The sequence below is a fragment of the Vanacampus margaritifer genome, chromosome 7 (genome assembly GCF_051991255.1).
Source record: "Vanacampus margaritifer isolate UIUO_Vmar chromosome 7, RoL_Vmar_1.0, whole genome shotgun sequence".
In the NCBI taxonomy this organism is placed as follows: domain Eukaryota; kingdom Metazoa; phylum Chordata; class Actinopteri; order Syngnathiformes; family Syngnathidae; genus Vanacampus; species Vanacampus margaritifer.
Window position 1 is genome coordinate 3,112,274 of NC_135438.1, and position 19,452 is coordinate 3,131,725.

A 19,452-nucleotide genomic window follows, 5' to 3' on the forward strand; every position below is an offset into this window, starting at 1 on the left:
GTTTGTAGAGCGGACAAGAGTGGGGATAGTTGCGTTCATGAATACTCGGAAACTTCTCTGCGCTTGCCCGAAGAGGCGGCAAAACTGTAATCTCCCACCTTTACGTAAAAGTCTTATTGATCAAGTCCTAATTTTTGAAAGTACAAATTAAACGGCAAGTATGTGGTGTTTTAAAGATAGTTTATCTATTTTAAGACATCTCTTTTACAAAATAAGAAGAGTCAACGATTCCTACTGCTCGTTGATAGGAATGACAGGTTAAGAGTTTTTCTCAAATTCACTTTTATTTTGAAGAGATTACGTCACGCTACGTCACAGTTATAAACAAAAACATTCCGAATAGTATCACAAGATTTGTCAATCCAGTCAAATATCAAATGTCATTGTCATTAAAAACAAAACAAAACTCAATTGGAATATTTGTATCAAAAGATTTAAAGACCTTTTGTGAAAATAGTTAAAATTAGGATTTGCTTGGACAAAGTCACAACAAAGCCTGTGCATGAAAATCAACACAAATAACACATTTGATTGCCAAATCAATGGATGAAAGAACATTAAGGGCAATATTGCGATATTTTGGTCTTCTGCCAAACAAAGCATTTTGAAACTATATAGACCTTGATACTTTGTGCCTGTGAGCCAACAGGAAGACAACAATAAAATGAGTGGCCACGCCTATTTTTGTGCCCCCCCCCCCATATCGTGACTTTTTTTTTTTATACAACAATATCATGATAATTGTATCGTGAGGTTTATATCATCAGTCTTTTTTTCCCCCCAAGACTGTTAGCACCATTAGCTAAGGAGCGGGCAGCCATTTTCCTATTGATGGCCATTTTAGGTTGCCCTTCAACACCTTCCATACTTAAAAACAAACTTGCGAGCAAATGCACATCAAACATTACCAGCATTATGTAGGTTAAATATTTGAGCCTTTTCAGTTGTTTATAGATGCTCTGGTGGATTGTACATACTCAGTAGGGCAAAAGTAGGTAGACACTAGTGGCTTTATAACTCCCTGAATTGTGTAAACAGCAAACACACAAGAAAATTCACAATGATACGAGCATTCATCATGAAATGCTTAACATAAAATAATACCTACGAACTCCATTGAAATGCATGCAAACTAAAAAAAAAAAAGATTTGAAAGAGAGCTAGTGTGGTTCAGGGCACAAAGTGCATCTCCTTGGTCAGCATGGACACGATACACGGGATCTGCTTCTTGGCGTCGAAGCCCGGCGCGTTGGAGATCGACTCGAACTCCAGCGCCACCTTGTGGTTGACGCGGGTTAGGATGTGCTGCAGCTCCAGCGTGTGACCGTGCGCACTCAGCATCTCGCACAGCGACTGGATGAACCACGAGCCCGTCATAGTGTTCCTCCACGAGTAGTAGCCTGCAGGGATGATAAATATACTAATTCGTGGAAAATAGGACAGTTTATTGTGTCATTGCAATTATTACTTATAACATTGAAAGTTTTTTTCCAAAGCTTTAATTTTGTAAAATTTCAAGAAAATATACGTTAAATTAATATATGACATATGAAAAAAAATCAATTATGAAAAAACAGGATAAGTGTAATGGTTAAAAAATATATATAAATAATGTAAAATTAAAACTTTTTTTCTCTTGGAATTGTAAGATTATTTTTTTCCCCGGTAATACTAAAAATTACGATTTATTAGAAATGGAAAAAAAAGCCAATACTTAGCTGACCAAGTACCACCATCATGACCAACTTAAAAATACAGTTGCACAAAAACAAACAACAAAAAGTGACAAAAGTTTTTGCTTACCTAAATAAACATTTAAAAAAACATGTAGAATTTAAAAGTAAAATAAAAATTTACCATACAAAAAAAGATGAAAGTTAAAGCCATTGTTACATTGGCACAGTTTGAACATTTAATGTTGTAATCATTCTCTGTGCCACTAGAGGGGGCTTGCATGTGGTAATCATACCTCACTTAAAGGACCACTGATTTTATTGTTAAAAAAATGAAAGAGATTCCAATAATGTCAAAAATAATTCTTCATGTTTTTCCTCACAATATTAAATAAAAATGATAACTATAAAAAATATAAATTAAAACAAAAAAAAATATTTGCATAAAAAAAAAATCTGAAATCATTATTTTTGTCCTCACAGTATAAATTTGATTCCTTGTAAAAAAAATATATATTTTTACACATTAAAACGACAACTTTGTTCTCGTTTTCCTCATAATACTACCCCAAAGATCAGATTTTTTTTTACAATAACGATTAAGAAAAAAACTCATGCAGCGTATGCAAGATGAGGAGACCTGGCGCAGTGGAGTAGGCGTAGAGGAAGTCCGCCTCGACGGGGATCCTGGTGGTGCCATCGTCGGCGCTGTCGGTTTCGATGCCGGCATCCAGTTCGGTGCCTCTGCACGCCTTTGCCATAGAAAAGAGCGACAAAATGACATTACTATGTTTGTTTACATTACAACTTTATCCTCCATTTGTTCAATTTCCTGTAAAATGTACATTCATTTCTCTTACAATATGTCAGAAATTGCTCCGAAAATTATGGAGAAAAAAAACACTATTTTTTTCAGTCATTAACTCATTTGCTTCCAAAAACGTATAAATACCTTCAATTTCAAATATTTTAACTGTCCCAAAGACGTATTTATACGTTTAAAGAAAGCTTTGATGCAGCCTCTCAACTGCCAAGAACGATCGGAGAAATGGTAGTTATTACACAAACGGCCAGCAGGTGGCAGCAGAGTAAAGCCGATCAATCAGGGCCATGTTGAAAAAAATATTTTATTCACATTTATCAATAGATCCGTGAATAACGATGAAACTTAGTTATATTCTAATGCTAATTGATGCAAAACGGAAACAGATAGAAATATACTTTTTTTTCCTGATGAAAGAAGAGACTCTAATCTTTCTTTTTGGTAGGTTCCATGTTTTTATAGCAATAGAACACAATATTCTACAGGCCTTCAAAAAATCAGTCAAAATCCAGTAAAACAGCCGGGAATGAAGGGGGTTGCTTCAGTGAAAATGGCTGCGAGTGAATGAGTTAATTGGAATAACTGCAAAAATCATGACTTTCATCGTAAATTAAAAAAAACAAACAGGGAAAGTGTTTTTGCTAACCACAAAACATAAAATGAAAGTCTGATGAAAAACTAGAAATGACAAAATAAAAATAATTAAAATGATTTTACAAAAACTAATAATTATGATCTTTCTTATATTTTTCTCTTGAAATGAATTTTTTTTTCTCATAATAAAAAATGTATCTTTTTATTACAGTTACTGGTCACTTTATTCTGTACACTTTAGTTTTTTAAAGTTGCCTTGATCTAAGTTTTGTGCCAAATGAGCGCCGGTACCTGTATGAAGAAGAGTTTGGGCTTGCCCACCAGCGTCTTGCAGCGATCCCCGCGGAAAAGCGCCGTGAGGTACTTGAGCTCGATGGATCCGTCGGTGCCGAAGAAGATGCCTTCGTCGCCGTGACTCAGCAGCACGCACACCAACGACGCGCAGCCGCCGTGATCGTCCTTGGACACTGGGGAAAAGATATGGATTCATTTAAGCCAATACTGATTCCCACATTTGGTGGAATACAATTCTGATAACCGATTAAGTAAAATCATATCATAATGAATTGACTAACTTATTTTTTTTTTTGTGTGTAGGAGTGGCTTTATGCGCTCACCTGCAGTTAAAACCTGTTTCATCTGTGTCACTGTCTGGTCATTGTAAATTTTGCACTTGTAACCCAACTTGGCGAACACTTTCATGGCGTTGGCCGCGTCCACGTCGGTGCCGTTGCGTTGATTCATGCCTGCGACGACAAAAACAACATTTGAATGAAAGAAGGAGAAAAAAAAAAAGACACACCAATGTTTAATTATGATTTCGTTTCAAATCCAAAAGAGGAACTTCAAGAGAAACGTTGCTCCATGTGATGTGACCCATGCCACACTTATACTTGCGGTTACGTTCACTTCCTGACGGACATCCGACGACAGCGCTAAGAGTCAAGCCGAGGCTCTTCAAATTGCATTTTAGTGTCGGAACTAAATGGCAATAACAATGTTGATATTGAACCGTATACAAAAGCTGTTTACGAGGGCCCGACCCACATGGACTTTTTCATGCTGTGCCGATTCCGATATTTGGCAGAATAAAATTCCGACAATCAATTAACTCATTCACTGCCATTGACGGCTATAGACGTCAAAAATTCATTTGAACTATTTCTATTAGTTTAACATTCTTCCCACTTTTGTTAGCATGAGTACGAAAACCATTTTTTTTTTAAAAATTGTATTAGAACAGACATAAAATCATGCGATTAATTACGATTAAAAATGGTAATCGCCTGACACCCCTAATTTTTAATAATCTTTTTTTTAAAGATTAAAAATTGGGAAAAAAATAATTACAATTATTATTATTTTTAACAAAAGATTATTAAAAATGAAGTGTGTTTAAATCTTTTGAATGTTGTAAATGTGTAAAAAAAAAAATTTTTTTGCCAATTTTATAAGAGCGAATAACAGCTGGCTGATTAATCAGTTGCATAAGACAGTTCTGGTTTGCAGTATAAAAAAATTAATAAATTACAAATGTAAAAAAAATTATCATTAATAAAAAAGTAAATATTCAGATATAAATTACAATGAATACAAAGTTAGAATACAAATAAAAACAACAAAATAAAAGATACAAATTAGACATAAAAAATGTAAATACAAAAAGTGACAATGTAACATATTGTGTAAATTGCAACTTTTTAAAATATTTTTTTATTACAACTTTCTCTCGCAAAAATAAACATTTTTTTGTAAAAAAAACCTAACAAAACTAATGTAATATTTAAAAAGTTGCATAAAATTAGGAATTTACCATAGTATTAAAATATTACTGTTACAGATTTTTTTCCCCACGTAAATTACTTATCTCATGAAACTAAAATTGTGACATTTTCTAACAAAACTGCAGGTCCCAGAAAAATGACCACACACAACCAGTCTATTATTATTCAAAAACAAAACAAAACTTGAAACAGAATGGAAGAAGCTCTCAAGCATGTGCTATTATAGATACATCGATAGATAGAAACCTGTCCTCCGGTCGAAGTTCTTGTTGTTGATGATGATACATCGTCCTATGGAAGGGAACTGGAGGCTGTATCTGTAACTGTGTGACTGAGCTTGCCGGGCATCCACCTCTATGGAACTCTCGGACCTGGTACCAAGCACGCACACACACACACACACATAACTTATTTTTTTTTAATCCATCAATAAAAACAAATTAGCAATAAACAGTATGATTTGCTTCTTTGCTAGCAGGCTAGTTTGAACTCACGGCTGTCCGTCGCCTCTTCTCGCGTCCGTGCAGTCAAATCCAGCGGGCCCGTTAGCCGACATGCTTACTATACGATTAATAGTCACACGTACTCCGCTTTGAGTGACTGATTACACACAATTAAATGGAAGTTTACCACCGGCGATGAGGTAGACTGGGAGGGAGCTAGTGAGCTGCTGCAGCTGTAAACTAGTAAGCGATGCTTAAGCTGGTCAACAAAAGATTGTGACGTCACGCCGAAAGGAACGCTCGTTTTCAGATAACGCGCTTGCCTTGTGAGCGGTGACATTATTACAAAATAAATTACATAAACAAAAAACATTTGATAACACTTACAATGATTAAAAAAAAAATGAAATCATAAGTATTATAAATAAAACGCAAATAAAATACAAAAAAATGTGTGATTTTTAATCAAAAAGAACTATTAGAAAAATGTACATTAAAAATTATAAAATATATATATATTAAAAATAAATATAAATTATATTTTACTTTTCTCACAAGTTTTGCTTATAAATTATTTTAAAATCGCATTTATTTCATTAAAAATGTTTGATCTGTTGAAAAACATTTTTTTTCTTATTACAATTTTAGTCTTGTAAAATGCTTAATTTTTTCATATTTTCTCAAAATTATGAATTAGAATTTTTGTCATTTTACTGTACACATTTTAATTTTTAAAATGCGCAATTTGTCATAAAATTGATAATGATGACTTTATCCATGTAATGCAAAAAATATATCTATTCTTCTGAATATTAGCAAAAAATTGCAATACATTATAACAACTTTTTCATGGAAAATGGCAACACATTTTCTCCATCTTTTTAAACATTTAAAAAATCTTATGACCCACAACAACAACATGCCTGCGCAGCAGAATTATGCTAATACAAACATGGAAGTGGAAAATCACCAATTTAATTAAACCAGGAACAGTGTATCCCCCTAAACTTCTCCGTACATACACTAAGTATACACATGTACATTTTTTGGTGTGGAAATGACAGAAGACATTACAAAACCGGATTCAGTTAACCCGCACATGATTATGAACGGTGACGCTTGGGAGAAGGGAAAAAGATATGTACAGTTGCACCTTGAGATCCAAGTGACCCAACTTATGAGTGTTTTGATACAAACGCTGTATCGTGGCAGGTGACTCAATTCAACTTACTTTACAGAAAGCAGCAAAATGGGTAAATAAAGACCAATTTATAAAACAAGGATTGAAGCTATTAAATGACACTCCCACTTGAAGTATACTGTCAAAATAAACAAAACAAGGGAGATTTATACACTCTGCATTGAAAACATTGCCCCACTAGCTTAATGCTAACACGTGAAGGGAAAATCCTATTGACATGCTAACTGTCAGCATCAAAAGTCGCGGCTATGCAACCCAACAGACGTTAGTAAAACATTCATTCATTCAACACAGGAGTTATGAGCGCTATTGTGGAACGTATTCAACTCATATCTCAAGACACCACTGCATTTGGATAAAATAGACAAGACAAACTTCAGCATTTAAAAATCTCAATCACTATTTGACAACAATTAGTAACAGGAAGTAAGTACACTTAAATTGGTGAGGGGAAAAAAAAGGAAGGACTCTCATCCACAGCAGTCCTTCAGTCTGTAGGGATGCAAATATAGAAAATTGGGGAAAACACATGGCTTGAACTGTAAGTAGTTTATCTTTATTTTTATTATATACAGCGTTTGACTATTTAGATGTAAATCCTACCTTAACACTTTTTTTTGAATTTTTATTTCATTTTTTAAGAATGATGGCCCTGGAACACAGAAATTGGGGGGAGTTTTGGCAGCGATTGCATAGTATGACACAATATTAACAAAATACAAGATTTTTTTCTTTCCCTGTAAAGTTACAACTTGATGTAAATTGAAAAATTAAGCCTTTTTATTGTCGTATTAGAAACATTTTATGAATGTAATTCTCATGAAATAATCTCACAAAAGTGTCATATTTTTTGTATTTATTATTTTGTAAAAAAAAATGTTCACTGGGAAAATTATCTGAACTTTTTTCTTGATTTTTCTCATGATGTTCCAACTTTCTATTGTAATATAACGAATACTATGATTTTATTTTATTATTTTAGTTTAATTGTATCATTACTAGTTGTAAAATTGTAACTTTATCCTTGCAAAAGTACATTCCTATGAAACTATCTTACTCGATATATATATATATATATATATATATAAACATTTTGTAACTTTATTCTCCTCTTACAACTTTTTTTTTTTACCCAATATTTGTTGGGGGTTTTAAACTGCAACTTTTCTTCCTTACGTATAAAACTTGTTTTCCTTTCCCATAAAATAAGATTTTCCTTTTTTTTTTCTTTAGAAACTAAATATTTCTTGTAACCATATGACATGATCAATTTTCTGAATAATTATATATATTTTTATTTTATTATCGCGATATAACTTCCTTTTTCCCTCCTAATATCACAAATGTATTCTTGTGTATTCTGTATTCTTGTGCAGCATTTTTTTAAATTTATTTTTTCAAGGTGTCAACCTTTCCACCACTGGTTTTCATTTTCTAGCCTGTGGTCAGTAAATGTCGGGGCAAACGTCCCAGCCGCTGCCACTGTCCTTGGTCTCCCAGTAGCCTCCCTTGTAGACATGCATGGTCTCTCCCGACGTGGGGTCGTTTACCCTCTCGAACCACAGCGCCTGGTAGCTATCTGGATGGACGGCTACGAGACATAACAAGAGGAATACAATCAAGACTCGAAACCAAAACGACATATCGTTAGCCATTTGGCTGTTTGTAACCTACTGTCGAAATATCAATAAAAATAGCATCGTACTTGCTAAAAAAAAAAAAAAAAAAAAAATCTTTTGGTATAGGTTGTCAGTCAATCAGGTCACGGTATTCTACTTTTTTTTTTTTTTTTTTTAATAATTATGCCTTTTGGATTCACTTTTAACTCATTCACTGCCATTGACGGCTATACACGTCAAAAATTCATTTGAACTATTTCTATTAGTTTAACATTTTTTTCCCACTTTTGTTAACAAGAGTATGAAAATTTACATTCAGAACAGATATAAAATTTGTGATTAATCGTGAGTTAACTCGTGAAGGCATGCGATTGATTACAATTAAAAAAAATGAATTGCCTGACGAGATGATTATTAACTCTTTGACTGCCAGACGTTTTCAGAAAAGGGATGCCGTGGGTGCCAGTCGATTTAAGCATTTTGACTGATCTTTCAAGGTCCACAGAAAATTATGTGTTTGGACTATGGAAACACACATACTACCAAATGAAAGATTGGACTCTCATCTTTCATCAGAAAAAAAAAGTTTGTTTCTACCTTATTCCGTTTTTCAGTAATCAACAATAGAAAATGGTTAGTTTCACCTCTGTTTTGAAACAAACGTCTTAACGTCTTTGGCACTCCTCCATAGGATTTTACTAAACGTTATTTAACGTTTTTGGCAGTCAAAGAGTTAAAAATTCGGGGCGTCAGGCGATTTAATTTTTTTTACTCGTAATTAATCGCATGACTTCAATAGTTAACTCACGATTAATCACAAATTTTATATCTGTTCTAAATGTACAATTAAAACAAATCTAGGTTTTTATACTCTTGTTAACAAAAGTAGGAAAAAAAATGTTAAACTAATAGAAATAGTTCAAATAATTATTTTGACGTCTATAACCGTCAATGGCAGTGAATGAGTTAATTAGAGTATAAAGTCAAATCTATATGTGTTAATGTATACTATCTGTCTTCTACTGTATGTTACTTGCTTTTGGCTGTAGCTCCACAAGAACCTTCATTGTCTTGGGCTGAAAAGAGCACGAGAACGTGAGGGATGGTGACGCGTCCAACTACTACTACAGAATATCTACAGTAGAACGAGAACGTTACGAGGCTACTTGCATGTGACAGGGAGAAGAAGAGGAGCAGTGTGAAGGTTAGGAGAGTCCTCGGTGTCAGCTGAACGTCAGCACACACAAACATCTTTTGTCACATCGTCAGCTGCCACTCAACTCTACCAGACTACACACGATGCTAGCCCTCAAATGTGCTGTGCAGCATTTTACGACAGTGTGAAATAAGACCGTGCGCTCGTCTTCAAACCCCGACTTTGGCTGTCTTGAAACCTTCATTTGAAAGCCTAACCCCATCCTAAAACCTTAGAACACGGGCCTGAAATTCTAATTTGCAAGCCAAACTAAAGATGGCGACAAGTCAGGCCACACAATTCATCAAAAGTGGGAGATTAAAAAGAAAATGGCGTGCTAAAACGTTACACAGCACATCCCTAATGAAACCAACAAATGCGTGCTGATACTTGCTTTCGTCTGAAACCTCACTCGCTTCTGTTCCAATCTCATCTGCGTCAGCTAAAATGCAAATATGGTGAGAAATGACAATGCAAAAATAAAATATTTCTGCTAAAGCAGTGGTTGTCAAACTTCTTAAACCACCAGACACCATTTTGGCCAACATAACAAATTAAGCAGCACCTACAAAGCTACCTATTAAGCTTACTAGGTAGCTAGAAAGTTAGCCACTCGACAGTGAGACAGCCAACAACAGAGATAGCTACCTAGCTTTATTATTTACTAGCTTGATAATTAGCCAGCAATAAAGATTTATTTGTTAACTAGCATTATTATTAGCCTGCTTAACTCATTCACTGCCATTGACGGCTATAGACGTCATAAATTCATTTGAACCATTTCTATTAGTTTAGCATTTTTTTCCACTTTTGTTAACAAGAGTATGAAAACCTAGAAAAAAATTATTGTACATTTAGAACTGATATAAAATTTGTGATTAATCGTGAGGTAACTATTGAAGTCATGCAATTAATTACAATTAAAAATGTAATCGCCTGATGTGATAAAAAAAAGAAAAGATGATTAAAAATTAGGGGCGTCAGGCGATTACATTTTTTTATCGTAATTAATCGCATGACTTCACTAGTTAACTCACGATTAATCACACATTTTCTATCTGTTCTAAATGTACAATAAAAAAATTATAGGTTTTCATACTCTTGTTAACAAAAGTGGGAAAAAAATGTTAAACTAATAGAAATAGTTCAAATGAATTTTTGACGTCTATAGCCGTCAATAACAGTCAGTGAATGAGTTAAGTTAGCCAGTGAGCTCGCTAACTGCGAAGATATAAAGTCATGATAATAGATATTTAAATAGTTAGCCTGCAAAATAACCACCAGTACACACAAAGGTTACAACATGGCTATTTGGGAAGCTCGACCACACTCTCAATACGCCCCACACTTTTAGAATCACATGAAAATGAGTACTTGCTTTTCAAAGGGGAGTCCCTGTTTGAATCCTGGGTGGATGCTTAAGAGTTGGGACAGACAAGCAGAGAGTAGTACACTAAGACACACAACACACACATGCATGTCCCTACATTGACTTTCCATTCGCCCCAATCACAACAACACAAGTGGGGAACGGCTCGGTCGCCCACCAAAGCAGTTTCTCACCTTCCTCAGGCGCCTTGGCCGCCTTGGCGACCTCCCGCTCCCTTTCCCGACGAGCCGTCCGCTGTTTCTCCTCCAACCTCTGCTTCTCTGCGTTGGCTTTGTCCCAGAGGCCGTCTTCCATGAGGCGCTGGTCGGGCCGCCGCCGGCTGTCCGTCGGCGCTACGCCCTCCTCGGGTTCATTGAGCGTCAGCGCCAGCGAGGAGAAGAAGTACATGCTGTCGGCTCCCTCTCTGCGGATAGCCAACACCTCAAAGACTCGCCTCGCCCTGTGATTATTGGCGGGGATTGCGGCATCACGTACGGTAAGGCGTTTTTCCTCCATATTTCCTTGGCTTTGAGCGTCTGGTAGACGGTCCTCTGTTTGCCCTCGGCGCCGTTTTCGCTCTTGCTGCTTTGCATGATTCTGGAGAACTCCATCTTTTCGTCCCACGTGCCCGACAGCACATAATGCGCTTTTCCGTCTTTGTCAGTCACCACACCCGTCACCTACCGGAAGAGAAACGCAACGTCGCCAACAAGCCAACATGAAACATTGCTTTGTGATCTTGAAAGATTCGAAAAACTAGGGATAGACCGATAAATTGGCCATTTAGATGAATATCGGTATCGGCCTTTGTCCGAAATCTGACGGCCGATAAAAGGTAAAGCTATAATCATTTTGATTTCAGGGAACTATTTATTTAAATTTTCAGTTAACTTTATAAGAGATGCTGCTGGCCCAGGGAACATTGTGAAGCTTTTGTTTTTGGTCGACATTAAAACAAAGAAATGTGAAAGTTTAAGATTTCATAATTTTTTAAATTTTGGAAGAAACAGAGCCATGGTATTTACGTCTTTAAGATTCCGTTGATAACCTTGGGAGCTCCCTGAATTATTTTTTTTTTAATTTAAAAGTATATTGTTTAAGATAAAAACAAAAACTTTTTTTGATTTTTTTTTTCAATATGCATTAATTCAATAAATAATTAATTAAAGACATTACAAGAAAGTCGAGATTGGGATTTATATTTTTAAAAATTTTAACGCTAATATTACCCCCCCCCCCTTTTTTTTTTTTTACTGAAAATGAATATCGGCTTCCTATATCGGTTATCGGCCTCCTTGATTACTAATAATTGGCATAGGTATCGGCCCTGAAAAAAAAAAAACATATCGGTCTATTTTGGAAGAAACAGAGCTATGGTATTTACGTCTTTAAGATTCCGTTGATAACCTTGGGAGCTCCCTGAATTTATTTTTTTTTAATTTAAAAGTATATTGTTTAAGATAAAAACAAAAACTTTTTTTGAATTCTTTTTTTTCAATATGCATTAATTCATTAAATAATTAATTAAAGACATTACAACAAAGTCGAGATTAGGATTTATATTTTTAAAAATTTTAATATACCCCCCCCCCTTTTTTTTTTTTACTGAAAATGAATATCGGCTTCCTATATCGGTTATCGGCCTCCTTGATTACTAATAATTGGCATAGGTATCGGCCCTGAAAAAAAAAAAACATATCGGTCTATCTCTACTAAAAACATCTTAAATTGAATCGGAATCGGATGCAATTAAAGAAAAAAAAAAGAAGAAGATTCTGTCCCTGCAAATCTCAAACTTTATCAGGTAAATAATGCATGCAGTCTGGACAATATATACAAGTTAAACCACTTGACCCTTGTCAATATCATTATATTCTTCTTGGCAGAGGTGATAGACAGAAAGTAAGTGTACAAATACTTGATGGGACATAATCCCAAAACTCACCTTTCTTGGCACGTCTCTGGAGAAGTAACTGTAGGGAGTGAATTTAAGGTGGCAGCGATCGCCAGTGATGTGGTTGACCACATCAATCTCCCCTGACTGGATTCAAACAAAAACTTTATTGTTGAAAAAGTTATGGCATTACCTACAAGTCAACCTTATACCTGATCAATCCATAACTTCCCCACAATAATATTGTGCACAGTGGTGGTCACTTTCTTCCAAGAGTAATGGTTGCCGCTCTTGCTAAACATGCACTGGATAGAACCTGAGGAAGACAAAAAGGGTTGCGTCATTATTTGGTCGGAAAAGTACATGTTCATATTAATAAGGCGTCCTCACCCAAGGGGATGATAGACAAATATTTTCCTCGGAATTTGCTGGCTAAGGTGATTTCCTGTCTGAGAGTCCAGCCTTTTTCAGAGATGGCGTTGTGGGCCGCTGCAGGCGGGTGGTGGCTCACCTGAGAGGACAGGTAGCGAGGGCACAAACTGCTTGAGATATTTTTCTGGAATCTTGTCTACAGTTGACATCCAGATGAATATTTGGATGTTTATCAGTGTTTTTTTTTTTTTTTTTTAAGATTTTTTTTCGGGGTTTACATAGATTTTTTTTCTTCCCCGATGGATTTATTAATGGTCGCCAATCATACGTGGATTTTCACTATGAATGAAATGTGTTGCATACGTAGTCAAAACTACTCAAATCCATATTGGAAATAGACTGAGATCCTTTTTGTCATACAAATAAGCAAATCAATTCCCAGATTTTTTTCAGCAGCGGGGGGTAGACTGTGGCGGTGTAAACAAATGACGCTCGACTTCTATATTGTGAATGTTTGTGTAACTTGTAAAATCCCATGTATTGCAAAGAAATAACCCTTAAAAAAAGTGGTTTTTTTTCCCTCTCTGTATCAGTGTATAATACTGGACAACTTTTTCTGCTTTGTTATATATTTCATATTTAACTGCATTTTTGTTAACTTTTCATTTATTTGTATTATTTTGTATCCTATGTTTACAATTTTAGATTATATACATAACTTACATCCACAAAAGTTTGTAATTATTGCAATTTTTATGTAAATAATGACTTGTAATATTTATGAATCTTATATTTACTTTATTTCATAATTGATATGTTCTATACTACATTATTGTATATTTCTAGTTTATCATGATAGTTTTTTCTTCTACAACTCTCATCAACGACCTTTTTTTTTTTGTAGGATCTTAACACCTAAAACGAGGCAAGTCTTCATTAAGAGCAACAATTTTCCTGTTGATCCAAAAAGTCAACATTTTGAGTGTTTGTATTGCCGTCAGTTTCTACCTGTTCGCAAAGAGAGCGGTAGCCGCACTCTTGCAGGCGATCCAGCTCGAAGGTTTCGCCCAGCAGCGGGTTGAAGGGCTTGCCGGTGCGGTGGACGGTGGTGGAGTAGGACGAGACGGTGAAGGCGGCCACGTAGCACATCTGCTCCAGGGAGCTCGGACACTTGGCCGCCTTGTCCAGCAGCTCGTAGTACTCCAGATCTTCCGATAGGCGTTGCAGCATGGACAGAGGCTCGTTGAAGTTCACCTGGAGGGGAGGCAGGTGAGAGGGGGGCGGTACTTCCTCTGGGTGGCTCGGGGCGTTTTGGCAGCCGCATACTCACAGGCATCGGTATCTTGGAGAGCTCCTTGCCGATGCAGTTCTTCATGATGCTCCACAGGTTGAGGGAGTAGTTGGGCTTTTCCGGGATGCGCGTCCGTCGTTGGCTGACGGGCTCCAGCTCCTGTGGCTGCGGGGACTCCGGGCTGGACGCTAGTGACAGTTCGTCGAACTGAACCAAAGGGAGGGAGGAGGAGGACTTGATTATGTCGCGGGAGAGGAGAGACCAAAGCTTAGGGGAGCAAGATGACGAAGTAGTGCTTCAGCAAGTGAAAATTTCTAGCTTTCTTTATTCATATTCTGCTTGTATCGCCTTCCTCGTCCCACTAATAGCCGCTTGCCACAGTGTGATGTGGATGTTTAGAGCTGTTAATTAAATTTCCTATTCATAATGTAAGCATGTCAGAAAGCTTTTATTTCGACCCCTGGGGAACTGTTTTGAATTTTGAGAAAAATGCACAGTTTCAATAGAAATCAAATGAACACACATTTACCGACAGATCATCCACGCCGGTCTCATTGCTCTGCCTGCTTGCATTGCTGCCAGATCTCCTGTAGGACATAAAAAAATATCCTTATGGTTGATTAACCAGCGCTAAAGCCTTGGCGGAGGTCTGGCTGGTGAGTGCTCGTTTATACCTGTGATATTTTGGGTCAGCGGGAATGGTGATGAACTCTGCCGGGTCCTCCATGGCGTCAAAAAACTCATTGTCGTCATCCTCGTCGCTGGCGTCCCCCGTTCCCGACATTCCACCTGGAGCAAAGTGTGGAGGGTTACATGTCGCACCGACCTTCGTTTGTACAAACACAAACATTGGCACGACACAACATTACTACAACTCCACTGAAGAGTTCACACTTAAATTCATCTTTGTTTTGGCTCGCAAAAGATGACAAGTTAGGTTAGGGTTAGCGGGTAGGGGTCGGTTTTAAAATGAGTGATAGGTGAAGGGGTTGAAATCAGTGGTCAAGGACTTTTCACACTGCACTTAGCAACGCACCGCACCACCTAAGTGACTTCAGAAGTTGCAGCCAATAGAAGAGAAAATGGCGGAGTGATTTTGACAGCAATAGACCAACCAGAAGCCACAACACAGCACTTCCAAATTTGGGCACACTTGCACCGGGAAGCTGTTGTCCTTGCGCACTCACCAAAAAAAACGATTTGGAGTGTAAAAAAGCCTTCAGGTACAAAGTGTGTAAAATTTCAAAGATGAATTGATTAGACAGACCTTTTAATGACGATTGAAGCATCATTTTTCTTTCATTCTGACCAATATTAACACGTTCACTCCCAGCCATTTTCACTCAAGCAATGCCTATTCACCCCCACAGAATATTGTGTTCTACTGCTATAAAAACATTTTAAAAAAAGTATATTTCTATCTGTTTCCGTTTTGCAGCAATTAGCATTAGAATATAGCTAAGTTTCATCATTACTCACAAATCTATTTAGAATTCTGAGTAATTTAGTTTTTTTTCAACATGGCCCCTGGTTGATCTCTTTTGCTCTGCTGCCACCTGCTGGCCGTTTGTGTAATAACTACCATTTCTTCGACCGTTCTTTGCCGTTGAGAGGCTGCATCAAAGCCTTCTGCATACTCTAGCATTAAAAAGACGTTTTTTTTTTTTTTAAATGTAAAAATTCCTTAAATTAATGTAAGATTGTAAATTAATATGAATGTAAAAAAAATACAGTAAAAAAGTATATTTCTATCTGTTTCCGTTTTGCAGCAATTAGCATTAGAATGTAGCTAAGTTTCATCATTATTCACAAATCTATTTAGAATTCTGAGTAATTTAGTTTTTTTTTCAACATGGCCCCTGGTTGATCTCTTTTGCTCTGCTGCCACCTGCTGGCCGTTTGTGTAATAACTACCATTTCTTCGACCGTTCTTTGCCGTTGAGAGGCTGCATCGAAGCCTTCTGCATACTCTAGCATTAAAAAAACGTTTGTTTTTTTTTAAAATGTAAAAATTCCTTAAATTAATGTAAGATTGTAAATTAATATGAATGTAAAAAAAATACAGCAAATATGGCAAAAATAATTATAATTTTTGTAATAGGTGCCATGCATTAAAAAAATAAATAAATAAAGAGTCAAGAATGAACAAATTCTCCACAGGTTGTTCATAAACATCATATAAAACAAATATCACAGTTAGGAGGCGTTTGTACATGAATACACGCACGCACGCACGCACACGCACATACACATACAAAAAAATATATATATATACATATATATATATATATATGTATTTAAAAAAAAACATTTATTAATTTTTTTTTTAATTGATTTGTCAGGTTTTTTTTTAAAAAAAGGGAGAGCAATGATGATGTCAAATCGAATGAACAATACTGAGCTCTCCTGAAAAAAAAAAAAAAGGAGGCGTTTGTACAATACATGAGATTGGCGTTGGAGGCGACGAAAAATATGTTTGGTTAATGTTTGAAGTTACAGGGATGAACGAGTGGGAGTTAAGAAATGACTGCAAAGTGTACCTTTGCTTGCTAAGTCCATGTTGCTGTGCGATGGCGGAAGTACGGTGGCCCCCCTGAAAGCTCTCTCCAGGTGGTTGTGCTGCTTGGCCAGCTGCTCCAGCGTGTCCTCCAAGCGGATCCGCTGTGCCCTCTCCAGCTGCAAGGACTTCTGCCAGCGCTTGCTGTGACTCTGAGCCATGGACAGGAAGTCTCGGCACGCCTACGCACAGCCAAGCCATCAGCCGGGGGATGATGTCATTCTTTTCGGTGCGCCGCGACTTACGTTGATCATTGCGTTGGAGGTGATTCGGAAGAGCGTGGCCCTCTCGGTGACTTGTCGGATCTTCTCGCCCGTGTCCGCTGCTGCATGAATGCCCTCAAGTTCTGACAAAGATCTGTTTGGGGGGGGGGGGCGGGGTTAACTCAATCATCACTCCACTGCAATACTATCTGCTCGGATTTATACCTTTGCAGGGCGGACCCATGCTTGACAATAAGATCATTGCAGGTGTTGAGGTCCTCCACTTTGCTGCTGAGTGTGCGTAGTGTAGACTGGATTTCCACATTGTGGCCGCCTCCCTGTCCCGAGGTGGGGTGCCCTTCAGACACTTCATCCGCTGACTCATCTGAAGATGATGGCGATAAAGACAGTCAAGCAAGCGTAACGTGAAAATAGGAAATTTGGCCTCACCGGATAGATCCTGTATGGGAAATGCGTTCGTCTTGGCAAGCTCCAGGGCGGTGATCCAGCGCTGGCGCTCCACCTCCGAGCTGGCCTTCAGGTGGTACGTCTGCGCACCCCCGTTGGAAATGACGAAGTTACACGAGTCCTCCACGACAATGTTGGCCGTGGCCAGGTTGATGGTGCCGCGGCATGTGTGGCCCATCTCAGCCTGGCTCCTGTGGACATCATTGTTGATTTCATTGAGCACTTTTAAGAAACTCATGTCTTCCTGTTTTCTACATTTTTTTTTGGGGGGGGGGGGGATTTACAAATGATTACTATTAGGCCATTAATAATAACTTGTAAAAAATAATATTTAACAAATGCACACCAGACGGTAAGAGCGATTCATTTTGCTGTAGTAAGTACAGCCCCCACTTTTTTGTTTCCTGTAAAAACACGAGTGACGTGAAGTCACATGGCTTAGTTTCAAGGCACAACACAAGGACACTTTTGGATTCCTACCGGTAATACGAGAGCAGCCCATTATTGAGGACAAACCAGCGTCTCTGGTAACCTTTGATGTAGTTGGTCCACTTGAAGAGCCAGCCCTTGTATGTGTCTCCCGGGGTGGGAGTGGGGGGCTTGGACTCTGACGACATCGCAGCAGCCTGGTGGGGCGTAATGGCACATCAAATTGACATTGAATAGACATAGTGGGACAAAAGTGCACACACAAATTTAAAATTTATTTAATTTAATCTTACTTTAAATTAAGGGAGGAAAAGGAGAAAGGATGGATACAAAAGGAAGGAAGGAACTTTGATGGATTGATAAATACAACGATTGTATGAAAGGAAGGTGGGAAGGAAATTACTAAAAAAAAGAAGGGATGAAGGAGGGGTGCAATTTGGACGGGTAAATGACTACATTGATGTATCAAGGATGAAAAAAAAGGCAGAACGAAAGCTTACCGTCACGTTTAGCGTCTCCATCAGATCAACACGCGTACAAAAATTAAGTCCAGACTTGAAACCCGAACACTGGCCTAGAATTTATTTGAAACTAACCCGTGTTAATTAAAACCCCTTAACTCTAATTAGAACCCTAATTTGATTTTACGAAATTTAACTGTATAATAAATGTATTTTTTTTAAGTGAACATTTAATAACGTGACTAATTTTACAAACGTGACATAAGTGAGAACTCAATTATGAGCATTCGACAACACCTCTACAGAACTCTCGCTTGGTCCGATACACGTCATCATAATATGACTTGATAAAATGGTTGGACAAATTGTCATTCAAAGCCAAATTAATCATATTCATTTTTGTTTTAACACTCATGCAGCAGTCAAGTACAAACGTGATAGCGCACAGTTTTGTGCGTGGTCGTGTGTCAGCTGTCAGTGATGACAGCGAGTTGCCGGTGAGTGAGCTAACGTCTTTGCCCCGATAACTTGTTTTAAATTGTATTTTAATAATAATAAAAACACACACATTCGGTGGCAACGCACAGTGTGACACAAGAGATAATGTGTTATCATAGTAGCGTGGAGAAAATAATTGAAAGAGTTACCTGAAAAGAGTAGGAAGCCAATTCAAGGCATGAAAATCTCCTTAAACTCTAAGCTTGCTAGCTAGACCGGAAGTTGTCATCCATCTTGGCCGGACACGCAGGATGTGTGACACCCGCTTCCATGACTGTCGACAAATTTAATGAAATCCCCACGTTGTATATTTTTTTTTGTGACATCACAAAAACCAGTAATCCAAAATCTTACTTCACTTGCTATCTTTGACATAACGCGCGACTACCATTGAAAAGTTCCGATGACAGAAACCCCGTCGACTGCCAAACTTAGTTTCGACTGGACAGCGCGTCGAAAGCCACGTTACAAAAAACATCCAGAAATTGTAAACAATTACATTATATTTTAAATTATTTCATGTAATGTGTAATTGAGACATACTACTTAGTATGTCAAATAATACGCGGCAAATATAT

General features: G+C 37.3%; 2 protein-coding genes across 5 annotated transcripts; both read right to left on the reverse strand.

Annotated features, from left to right (window-relative positions):
• Positions 1-262: 262 nt before the first annotated feature.
• casp3a (caspase 3, apoptosis-related cysteine peptidase a) lies at positions 263-5,608 on the reverse strand. Its single transcript, XM_077571713.1, has 6 exons — positions 5,369-5,608; positions 5,121-5,245; positions 3,708-3,836; positions 3,382-3,557; positions 2,314-2,425; positions 263-1,400 (listed from the first exon to the last, which is right to left on the reverse strand). The coding sequence occupies exons 1-6, from the start codon at positions 5,428-5,430 to the stop codon at positions 1,171-1,173; spliced, it is 834 nt and encodes a 277-aa protein (XP_077427839.1). The 5' UTR covers positions 5,431-5,608; the 3' UTR covers positions 263-1,170.
• Positions 5,609-6,272: 664 nt separating this feature from the next.
• Positions 6,273-19,191, reverse strand: LOC144055434 (oxysterol-binding protein 1-like). 4 transcript variants are annotated; one of them, XM_077571392.1, is made up of 20 exons: positions 19,024-19,191; positions 17,967-18,112; positions 17,469-17,677; positions 17,244-17,403; positions 17,061-17,172; positions 16,799-16,997; positions 14,933-15,047; positions 14,788-14,845; positions 14,298-14,465; positions 13,976-14,221; positions 12,986-13,106; positions 12,808-12,911; positions 12,647-12,742; positions 11,197-11,381; positions 10,896-11,125; positions 10,711-10,749; positions 9,727-9,774; positions 9,308-9,364; positions 9,175-9,213; positions 6,273-8,109 (listed from the first exon to the last, which is right to left on the reverse strand). In XM_077571392.1, exons 2-20 carry the CDS (start codon positions 18,101-18,103, stop codon positions 7,964-7,966), a joined length of 2,469 nt encoding a protein of 822 aa, XP_077427518.1. In that variant the 5' UTR covers positions 18,104-18,112; positions 19,024-19,191; the 3' UTR covers positions 6,273-7,963. The 4 variants fall into 4 exon arrangements, with proteins under 4 accessions (XP_077427518.1, XP_077427517.1, XP_077427520.1 ...); XM_077571391.1 differs by having other exon boundaries at positions 14,782-14,845; XM_077571394.1 differs by lacking the exons at positions 9,175-9,213; positions 9,308-9,364; positions 9,727-9,774 and having other exon boundaries at positions 14,782-14,845.
• Positions 19,192-19,452: the final 261 nt, after the last annotated feature.